The following is an 11,974-nucleotide window of genomic DNA, read 5'->3' on the forward strand; positions in this document are numbered from 1 at the left end:
CCCTTTGATCAAGCAGCAGAAACTCACACTTGTAGATCCAGAAGTCGTAGGTTCAAATCCCACTGGTGACCTGACCAAAGGTGTCACTGCAGAGTTAATTCATGTACTATTTCTGCAAGCAACTACTTTATTCAGTGACATGAAGCTTTTTAGAACTGTTATTCATTCAGACAAGTTTTCAACATTACATTTAAAGGGTCTGATTGATCACCCCATTATACCAGTTTTATGCCAGTATAATTCCATTGAATCCTCGTTCCTTAGTTTGCATCATCTTGGGATATAAAACTGGTCTAACTGACTAGAGAATTAGGCCCACAATTCATAGTATTTAGAATTCTCTGTACATTGCATTACAGGGTGTAATTACAACACCAAAAATCTACTCATGCCCATGAACGAACAGATACTGTAATGTTATCTAATTCAATTTTTGTGTATATCTATCCATAAATCTAATTGCCACATAAACTCTACTGTACGATTGAATAGGAACATAGGAATTTTAACCTGCCTTTGTTATTGTGATGCTTACCCTTTCCAGTAGGGATAGAGTAGCTTTCAACGCACCTTCGGGTCGGCCAAATGGAAAGCAATACCTAGAAAAACGCCCAATTTTAAAGATTAACTCAAATGCACATGGGCAAATATACCAATAAACTTAAGAGTGATCTGATAAGAAAGACTGGGTGGCGGGGCGAGGGCTTTGTTCTCGCTTCCCTGAATTAGGCCTCTACCCGTCAAGTGGCGCCATGTGGGCCCAAGAGACGGGCTCGAGGCCTGAAAGAGTAATTTTGATCAGGTGCCTCTGTGGGATTGTTAGGAAATCTCAGAAATATTTTCCATGATGTGCTCCACAGCCCAGAGGATATACCCTTATGCTTCAAGCACAGGGAAAACTAAATGCTGGATGACTACTAAGGGCTGGTAGATCTGCCACTTTATGAAATCTGGCTGTCAACTGGGAGGGAGAGTGGCTACATCTACCAGGAAGGGGTTACATATCATCTCCTTGCAATAAAAGGAAAAAGGGCACTGACAAGGACAGGACCAGAAATTAGTGATCTTATCATAATCACATAGGTCATAACTAATTGGTTATGCTGACTATTTTATTTTTGAGAGTTGCAGCTAAGAGTGGTCCCATGGGCATTGAGTTTGCATCGAGAGTTACATCATCTCTCACCTTGAGAATTGGGGTTGACCACTGTATGAAGAGGCTAGTTTGATAGGAGGCAACTCACCTCCCTGCTTTCAGGTTAGTGATATCCATTATTCCCAAAATTAAACCATCCATGAAAAAACCCTGTCTTTCTTTGTACTAGGAAGAGATGGGAGTAGATAGCAGAATGCGTTAAGGAGAAGGGGATGGGAAAGAGGAAGAAATAAGATCATGGGGTCTTTAATTATTTGCTTAGAACTATTTAATTGTCAAATATGAGTCCTCTCCTTGCTGCTGTGCCTATGTGGGCAAATTGAGTTGAAATACCTTTAAAAGGTTAAGCCTTCTGTTTATCAGCTATGAACATATTCATGTCTTCTGCAGCTGCAAGTTTGGGCACCCTAATGTACCAAGTTATTTTACATTGTGCATATTACTTATGCAGAATTATACTAAGCTGCAGCCTTTGAAATCTAAAAGACACGTCTTTTATGGGATGGAGTCGTGAGGAAAGGCATCCTCTCTCGCTTTAAACCAGGGGTCTCTGCCTTTACCTAAAATGGGTGATCTGATTCTCCAGAAGCAAGCGAAGCTGCTCCTTGATTTCTTCAAAACGTTCTTTCTCTTCTACAGTTACAGTTCCTATTCCATCAGGCCTGAAGGAAAAATACCATGAATGACTCAAGCGTCACCTCATGACCCTGGTAAGTCATCTGTACGGCAAACAAGATATTGCAGTTTTTGGAAATGGATGTCATCGACTATTAGATCCAGGAGATAGTGCATGTGCCATGCAAAGAAGCACTAACGGGCAAAGCAGCGTGATGGTTTAGAAAGCATATCTCAGAATAAAATAAATACTCCTTTTAAAATTACGGTAGGCAGGTTTTTAAATAGTGAAATCACTATATTTTTGTTTACTGCAGAAAAACCTGGAAAAATGTAGTTCTCTCTAAAAATACACACCTATATTTGTATATATATAGTCACAGATACAGATATAAATACTACAATGGGAATGTTCGTTAAGTAAGGACTGCCTGTAAGTCCTGTTTGGCTCAATAGGTTATTCATTTCTACAGAAATAATCATATTCACATTTATCAAATTTAAAATATGGTTCACAGCATAAAAGAATAGGGATGATAAACTCACGTACAAATGGAATATAAAAATACAGCACTCATTCATGTTCATTGAATCACTTTATAACATTTTATCATGTAAAAGGAAGGAGCACAAACTGAAATAGATGCTCCAAGATCAATGTACATTTTGCATTTCCAAAAATAATGTCCCTTTTCAGGAATTTAAGAATTTCATAAAAACTAACACATTCCATCAAAGCAGCTCTTCAATGAATATTTGTGACACTTTTATTATTTTGTTAGTGCACAGGACCGCATTATGAATAAGGCAGCCCCAAGTAGCTACCTTGGGGTATTTCCCATCTTCACAGAGCACAGTGCACATGCAATCATCTCTTCCATTCTTCACCTGTAATGTTGATAGATAATACAGAGAGTCCCTGTGCCTGATTGTGCTTACGTTCTGTTTTTACATCTTTGAACTCTGCTGATTTAAACTGACTCCTGATTTGCACCAATGTGTGAGCAGAAATCAGCATCCTCTGCATACATGCCCCCTTCTCCCCCTCCCCAGAGAAATACACGCCACAGCATAATCGCTGAATTGGGCTAGTCTAATCCATTCACCAAAGGAATCAGCAACCCAGACAATAAACATCACTAGTTTCTATTATTGACAGGCAAAGTATACAGATTTGTGTATTACCGTGTAGCCTATACCAGCACAGTCTCTCTTTAGGTAACATAAGATGTCTTAAAATTGAACAAATGTTCTTCCTTAAAGGCCTCCTCCAGCGTTCAGCTTAAGCTGTGTAAATCCTTAGTACTAGACTAGTTTGGTTATACAAAAGGCTTGGCAAGGGATTACACAGCTTCTAACGAACCTCCTGTCAGGGGTTAATTGGTTAGCTTTATTTTCCTTTTAAAGAATCAAAAGGCTCTAAACTAAAAGAAAAATTACAATCTGTACAGTCATGTTTCACTGACCTCAGATGCAGAAACCTCTTAATATCATAAATATTAGCTCTGCTGTTAGAATACAGGTAAAAAGTTCTCTTAACAAATCCAAACAGAGATGCTAACACAATCTTAATTGATTTTCTTTTCACTATATGTAAGTGCTAAAGCTACATTAAATAACACTTACATCCTGGACATATTAAAAGGCCCAGATGACAGTGAATATCTTTAAATTTAATCAGTGTTTCCATAAGTTCCAGTGTTTCCTATCATTTATTTGCCAAGGTCAGCTGTTAAAATTTTATTTAGGCTGAACTATGGAATATAAAATTTTAGCTGGAAAACACATTTATTAAACAATTATGGAAGAATGGATTTGGTCTCATTAGTACCGGTACATAATTAGGTCTAGTTGTTTTGAAGAAGCAGGTAAGCCCGGTAAATCCAGTTAGACACTGATTTTAAAACACAGCTGCTGAACATTTTTAGTATATTTTAATCCAAAATTCCAGAAATAATTAGTATTCAGATTCAGATCTAGTTCATGCCATCAGTTACGCACGCCAGCACTGCTGTGTACATTGGGGAATCTAGTTTGCTTGCCAGTAGAGTGGCAGATTTTTCAAGATACTCCATGATAAATACTCTGTGTCATTGAAGTCCTCATTCGAGTTTTGGGCGCACATCCGCACAGATGCACAAAACCCATATATGTCATAGAGTTTCATGGAGGTCAATTGTATCAGCAACTGACAACCGATGTAGCCACAAAACATTGACTGCAAAGAGCCCAAACTAAGAACAATACGCTGATGAACTGGAAAAGTTCTGAAAATTATGTTGCCATTTGTTGGGTCAATAGCCCTCAAAGCAAAAGATTTACTAAAAAGGCCACAGAAGACTCAGGAGTTTAAATGCAGACTTATTTTCTAGGGCATAGAACATGTGTCGAGAAGTTTTTCTGTTAAATAATACTAGTTTTATAAATTTCCAGCCCCTGTTTTAATTCAAATTATTAATGTAAAATATGACAGTAAGCTGTTTAACCCAGCAAGGGACACTCTATTCAAAGTCCCAGCACATTTTCCAGTGTCTTCAGTGGGATAGCGTCCAGAGTTGTACGTAGGGTTGATCCAAAGCCCACTTGAAGTCACTGAAATATTTCCACTGAGTTCAACGGGCTCTGAATCAGGCTTTAATTCTGTTTGATCTAGCTATTTTAGCACTTGCCAGGCAACACCAATTTCAGACACTTGCAATGCTTTGGCACAACTGCATCATTACAATTTGGAGCGGCAGTCTAAATGTTCAGCGCTCTGGCAGTTTTCAGTCTAAAGTACTGATACTGTTAGGAACTCTATGTGGGCACATGGCTGGGTCCAAACCTTGTTGGACTAGAGTTAATATACGTCCACAACTCATCTAAGTTAAGTTATAATGCCCAAACGGTTTGCACTGAGACAAAAATGTGACTATCTAGCTACACGCAGACTATATATATATACATTTTTTCAAATATTCACCACACTTCGGTCATAATAAACAGTTAGGCCTTGCATTTTTCTTGATCTTTATCAGAAGACACAATGCCAAATTCAGCCATTTTAATACAATTAAAAAGTTACCTTATGCACCCTACGTTGTTCTACTAAACTGCATGCTAGATAAACAACAACTCACCCTTGCATATCATTCTACTACAAACTTGAGACAATCTACAGGTCAACTGTAGCCATTTTTGGAGCAGCACGGATGTCTGGAAGGGCCTGCCAACTATGAGCCATCACAACTGCAAGGACTTCCTTTCTCAAACAGCTGTGGACTATATTACATCTGACATGATGAGCATCTCTTGAATCTACCTTTCAAATTTTCGGCAAACCATTTTCTCACTGTCCTTCACAAAGTTGACATTTTCGGCAGCATGATAGGAAAGATGTCATGTCGGCTGCTTTTCAAGTTGTTGTCACAGTGGTTAGCACCAGTTCTGTCATCTTTACTCTCCTCACAATCTCCCATCTTGAGCCATGTCACAAATAATAATACGTCCAATGGGTTTGTCAAATTTCAAATACTATAACCCAGCTGCGCATCTTCGGATTTACTAGTTACGTTCCTTTTTGTTGCTCATCTCCCCAGAAGCTGAAGCATTAGGAACTCATTAATTAGTGACAAATGCAAGGGTACTGATAGAACTACATAAAAACACCGTCAAAAGCCCTGCACCTAATTTATTAACATGATAATTTCTGAAACCTAATTAAAATCAAAACATTTGTCAAATATATTTGAAAACTGAATAATTTGGAAGCATATTTATCTTTCCATTTGCTAAGCAAACTAAGGGTTATATAAGCTATCCTTTCTATAATGTCACATTCACTTCTGTGTTCTAGATAATTCCCTTGTCATAACATGCACAATTGATAGTCCTTAAAGACATTCTCAAAAGAAGGTGAAATCTCATAAATTAATTTTCTTATTCATGCTGGTATTAACTCTTTTTATTTAACAAAGGTTTCCCATCAACTTTATACTGGATGTTTAATTTATATATGGAATCACAGCTTTCTGCAGCAAACAAAATTTGCACAATACATTTTAGCTAAAACACAACTGTAGAAAACTAACACACATATTCACAGTGGCTATGTATGGTTTATATTACGCTGGGGTAGACAGTAGTAGGAGTGGTAGGAGAGAAACAGTGAAAGAAGTGCTGCACCTATATTGTATTTAAATATAATTGTGTACACACACACACACACACACACACACACACACACACACACACACTGACTATGTCTCTTTCTTTCTATGGATTTAGATCAACATACAACATAAATGTCTCCGATTTGAATGGTAACAGATTTTCATCTGATCCTATATTGATCTTGCCAGGAAAATTAGAGGAGTCTGGTTTAAATAGTGGGGGGAGGGCAGAAATAAAAAAACACATTTTGTATAAATTTATATTTAGTAATCCCCAACAGCACATTTTCAGAGATAACTCTTTTGATTATAGCTTTATGTTATCACCTGCAGATTTGTCAGTGCTTAATATAAATATTTCACAGGAAAAGTTTTACATGCTATTCGTCAATCTATGTATAGTTTCCTATTTTTCTTCAACTTTTTATTTTTAAAGTATGAAAACAACCAAAAAAAGCAGGTTGTGAAATTAAAAAACAAACACATACATTTTCATGTCAAACTGTAAAAAGATTTTCTTTCTTTAGTTTAGACTGTTGTGCAAATCACAGGGTTAATTATAAATTATAATTAGGACCTGTGATCCTAAGGCCAATGCTTCATTCGGTAAGCCACACCTCCCCCACCATGCCCTTTTCTAATTATACCCGGAGGCCCTCAGGGCTAGTTATGCTGCTAAAACAAATATATCAAAATCATTTTTAACAAAGACTAATATATGAAGCAATAACATGCATTTGTATGCAATTATAAATCTACAGTATAGCTCCTTTGGGTTAATCTCTTTGACATTAGCCTGTCTGAAAAACGAAGAGGCTTATAACTAAAAAAAAAAAAAAATCTCTTCCACCTTTTATGCTTAACTACTTTAAGCTTTATCATTGGGGAAAATACTCCTTAGATGCAGTAACCAAACCTCTGCATGTGTTTCACACACATCAGAGATGATAAAATAAATTATGTCAAAAATTAATGCAAATAATCTGATTTTAACTAACAAAAGGGAAATCTAAGATAAGGCAGATGCTATCTTCAACTTAGTCCTTTGCAGCCAGGTGCAACACATGGCTTATATTTAGCATCACAGACTATTATGGGATTTATAGTCCAGGGCACTAATGGTACAACGGCAGCCCTACAGACAAATCCATACATCTGCAGAGTGTCCCACCAACTGCACTGGGACTCCCTTTAAAGGACTGCCATTAAGTTTCAATTTCATCCAATCCAATCCTTCTTGCTCTTGTGAATTTACATTATATCCTCAAGACTGTATAGTCCTTTTTTTCTGTATTTTTTCTTAAGGGGACTTTTAACATAGATATGTGGCCCAACCTTAATCAGCCACACGGGACAATAATAAAAAGACGGCCCGATTCATTACTCTAGCTTTGGCTCTTATTTCACTTCTCTGTTCTCCTAATTTCAGTCCAGGCTTTGGTGCTTTGTGGATATGCAGAGCTGAATCAAGGCTCATTCCTTCTCAAGTGCAACATGCATCCCCAAAGAACCATGCTTGGACTGCGTGGATGCTCCCTCTCCTATACCCATGGTAATGTATCATGTCAGCATGTAACACGACACTATTTATCTGTGGATCACTGGCACAATGCATCATCTCAGCCTGTACGACAGACTGTGTTTTGAAGACATCAATAACATGTACTTTATCAATACATACCTATTATGGCTCTGGCTAATATATGGATCCAGGAAATAATAAAGAGTCTGACATTACCTGTAGTACGGTTTTGTTAACCTGTGGCTCTCTGAGACAACATGTCCACTACGGATCTATTAATCAAAGAATAAATATAATCTCCAAAGAGAGCATACAGAGATGTAACTAATGTCTGGAGCTGGTTGAAAGTTTTTGAAATTTCGATGATGTTTTTTCATGACAAATTTGTAAAAACTGTTTCCCATTTTTCAACCAGCTCTATGAAATTTTTGTTGTATGATATAAACCAAATATTAAGGAGACATAATTGAGAATGCTCTAAAATGTAACGCAGATATTGAATTCCACAAGTTCCACAAACGACTTCAAAACGATAATAGTTCTGGAGTCTGACAACGGTTGAAAATCTGCAAAGGCAACAGCTAGAGGGGATGCCAATTTTGATTTCATTTTGAAAGTGAATTTAATGTTTGTGAAACACAGTGACTGCGGGAAGGGCAGTGCACCAATCCACCTGTGTGCAAAAACGGGGCAAATTATAGTGAGAGAATTGATCGTGTGGATGTTTGGTGATGGGACTGAGAAACTGGGCCGAACACCAGCTCATTTCACACAGAGCACTGACCAGCTGTCAGAAAATCACAACGTTCCCTCACCACCAACTTGGACCAGATTCAGTATGAAGTCCAAGTAGTGATGGGCTCAACATCCACTAATCCAGTCCTTAACTTTTACATATACAAATCTGTAGTTACATTTTCAATACATAAGGACAAAAAAAGTACCGTATATACTCGTTCATAAGCTGAATTTTTTTAGTAAAAAAGGGAAGTACCAGAGAAGCAGGTCAGCTTATAAACGAACCAGCTTATGATCGAGTATATACGGTATATAAAACCACAAAAACAGCAATTTTTTTGCCCACTCTAACCAATTTTATTTTTAAAATTGTTTTTACATGGGTCAATTGGCAACAGCTGTGTTTGTAGTCAAGGAATAAAACCCTAAGTAGGGAAATCTTAAAAAGGGAGAGGTAGAATGGTCCAGTGGTTAAGGCACTAGCCTGAGATATGGGTTCAAGTCCCTGATTCACCAGACAATTCCTGTGTAACTTTGTGCAAATCACAAGTCTCTCTGTGCCTTTCTTATCCATCTGCAGAACAGGGTTAATGGCACTTCCTTGTCTCGTGGGGTGTTGTGAGGATAATTACATTAACGGACTGTGAGATGGTCAATATTACAGTAATGGGGCCCACATAAGTACCTAAAGCAAATAGATCCAAATGGGTGTGCCTTTACAAAATTCTACCAATTTGAATGATTTCTACCAGATTTCCATTAGAACTGGTAAAATCTTTCAACTTGGTGGAACTTTTTAAGGGCACGCACTGATGTTGCGCCCTTAAGTATAGTGAAGAAGTATCACTAATAATTTCCTTAATTGCAGTGAACTGTAATTAGTTATGGTAACTAGGGTTAGTAGGTTTTGCACAGTCATGATTGGTATCTATATCTATGACACTCCCATATATCATGTATACAGATGTTTGCAGAAGGCAAAACTTGGGATAAAAAATTACAATTAACTCACTTTTTTATTTTTATTTTTAAAGTATGGGTAAAATTAACAGAAAAGTTCATGGATTCAACTATGCAGATGGCAATAATTTATAGTGTCCCTTTGGAGTAGGTATTTCGAGCTTTCAAAGGTCTAACAACTCATCAGCTTAAAAAAAGTCGAGGTAAAGGAAAAACGGACTGCAGTAGTGTTTTGAAATATCACCCATATTGGTTTTTGACCATTTCACATGATATGGCAATAGGGTCACAGCAAAGCTAGAGGTGTATTTTTAACAGCAGCCGTTTTGTTCCTGTCCTGCACTGACACTGATCAGATAACAAGGCGGTATTCATGAAGCAGGACCCTGGACAGCAACTAGTTAGTTTCTTCTCTATGATGGCCTGTCATTCTGTCAGTCCTGACCTTCAGGCTGTCCTGAACATCTGAATCACATTCTCTCTGCACTTTCTCACTGACTGCAAGCTACTGTTGTCTCACTGTCTGACCTTACACAAACACAATACAAACAGACAACCCACCTCAGCTCCATCACTGTCTATTGCTAATATAGGAGATTGATAGCCACATAGAATTCTCTCTCTATTCGACCTTCATTGCTGGAGTGGCATAGTCTGACTGACAGCCAACCTCATTCCCGAGAAAGCTAAACCACCAGTTGTTTTTTTGCCCTCTAAAAGTGAATAACATTCAGTTTCTAAAGAAAGTTCATTTAACATATCCATGTTTATGACAAAAGTAATACGTTTTTGTTAAATAGCAAAGATATTGACTGTATGTATTTTAATGTGTATGTTCAAATGACACTTTTTCCCAAAGAGTTGGGCACACAAATAACGATGTTATTTATTATTATTTAGTATTTATATTACAGCATTGCTCAAAGGTTCCAAGCCTAGATAGGTTCCTGTTGTTCTAAGTGCTGTACAATCACAGAGCAAGACATGATGCCTACCCCAAAGAGCTTACAAGGTAAGGCTTTGACTCTGCAATAAGCTAAGGGTCTGTCTAGGTAGACCTAAGACCTAAGAAAGCAAGCAACAAACGAAAGGTGGGAAAAGGAGACTGTCAAAGATAGACGGGCTTTATACACCCAAATACACTGGTAACTGGTGATTAGGTAGCACATAAATAAGTATCAGTTTTCCCCAGCTGTGTGTCAGTCTAGCCTGGCTCTAAAACAAATCATGCACATAGCCTGAATATTCTTTCAAAAAGGAATCACAACAAGGAATCTAAGGAACTTAGATACTCTGATTTCTGTCTGAACCATAATAATAAATTAAAGGTACAGATTTACAGATTTTTTAGGACCAGGAGGGACCACTGTGACAATCCAGCCTGACTTTCTGCATAACGCAGGCCAGAGAACCTCACCCAATAATTCCACTAATTTCTGCATCAAGCCCATAACTTCCATTTGAACTAGAGCACAGGGTTCAGAAAGACATCCTGGAGAATGTAACATGTCCCTAGGTAAGACACGCAGTCTTTGGTTTCTAAGTCAGACATATGAACCCTTGGCTGCTGTAAAGTCCATGGAAGTAAAATGCAAAGCTCTGATTTACTTCAATGCATTTTCGATCAGGTCCTATATATCCTCAAAACAGATTTAGGTCTCTGCAGTAATGCGTCCTGTGGATAGTGGAATTAGTATTAAGGCGCAGAGAACTGCCATTAATAACCTGGTAGTGACAGGCACTCTTTTTTTCACTGGTAGCCTCTCTGTTTCGTTTCTGTTTAGGTCATTTTTGAAGACTCTATTTCTAATACACATTTGAAAAATCACAAACTCACTGGTTCCCCCAATTGCTGGATGTTCTTTTACTATCATATTGTTAAATCTGCCTTTTCAAAGCTTCGGAACCAGGTAAATATTGGAAATGCAAAGTGCCCAGTGTGCTCAGTGATTGAAAAGTTCTTATATATTACAGAATACAATTCTGTGCATTGGTCTCTCTCTCTTACCTTTTTGGCTCTGGATTCGGCTGTGATTTGGAATCTTTCCTTTTTTTGGACTCCTTTTTGGAATCCTTTTTTGTCTCCACTTCAGTGGCAGAGGGATTAAACATTTTGCCCCCCTCGCAGTCTGCATTTGCTTGTGACCCACCAAGTAACTCTGTCATTTGTTGACTTTGGGGAATGGTTGGGATGAGTTTAAATGCACAGGGTAAAGCCAGCAACAAAAGTGAAAGAAGCAGAAGAAAGCATGAAAAAATAAATGAAAGAAAACAAACCAAACCAAATAATAAACAGCTAAAGATACAAACTTACAAAAGAAAGTCAGAACTAAAAAGAAAACAAGAAACTAAAAACTCCGTTTCCATGACAAGATGTATAAAATTAACAGTGTATCGCATGGCAGTCTCACAATATGAAATCCAGACAATGTGTATCATAATTCTGGATGATGTTTAACGGAGAGTTTACAAAAACACATAATTATTTTGTAACACTCTGTTATTCAGTAGCATATGCAGAATAGAGTGCGACATCTCAGAGTATATAATGCAACTTGGAAAAAAACCTCAATGCAAGAAGCTGCAACAGCTACTCTAGCTGTAAATAAAACAACATAGAAAAGGAAACTTAGCACTGCTACACTTTTTGCCACAGTACATTTGAGAGAAGAAAACAAGCAAACTACGAACTTGAAATTGCTCTACAACAACAATAAGATGTGGGGGGAAATTTTCAACAATGCTTAAGCAAGTTAGGAGCCAACTTTCAATTGGACGTAGGCTCCTATGTGCCTAAATCATGTTTGAAAATGGAACTCAGGTGCTGGCGAA

The 11,974-nt window shown here is 37.7% G+C and overlaps 1 protein-coding gene across 21 annotated transcripts in view; it reads right to left on the minus strand.

Moving 5' to 3' along the window:
• The window catches only part of CADPS (calcium dependent secretion activator), a 354,315-nt gene that overhangs the window by 98,336 nt on the left and 244,005 nt on the right, over positions 1-11,974 (minus strand). For 11 of the 21 annotated variants that reach the window (XM_065550658.1, XM_065550667.1, XM_065550661.1 and 8 more), the window contains exons 14-16: positions 11,151-11,315; positions 1,717-1,818; positions 536-599 (exon numbers count right to left, since the gene is read on the minus strand). In XM_065550658.1, the coding sequence (XP_065406730.1) occupies positions 536-599; positions 1,717-1,818; positions 11,151-11,315 (331 nt within the window). The remainder of the gene's footprint in view (positions 1-535; positions 600-1,716; positions 1,819-11,150; positions 11,316-11,974) is intronic. The other 10 variants (XM_065550676.1, XM_065550671.1, XM_065550675.1 and 7 more) reach the window with 1 other exon arrangement.

Source organism: Chrysemys picta, chromosome 7 (assembly GCF_011386835.1).
Source record: "Chrysemys picta bellii isolate R12L10 chromosome 7, ASM1138683v2, whole genome shotgun sequence".
NCBI classification, from domain to species: Eukaryota; Metazoa; Chordata; order Testudines; family Emydidae; genus Chrysemys; species Chrysemys picta.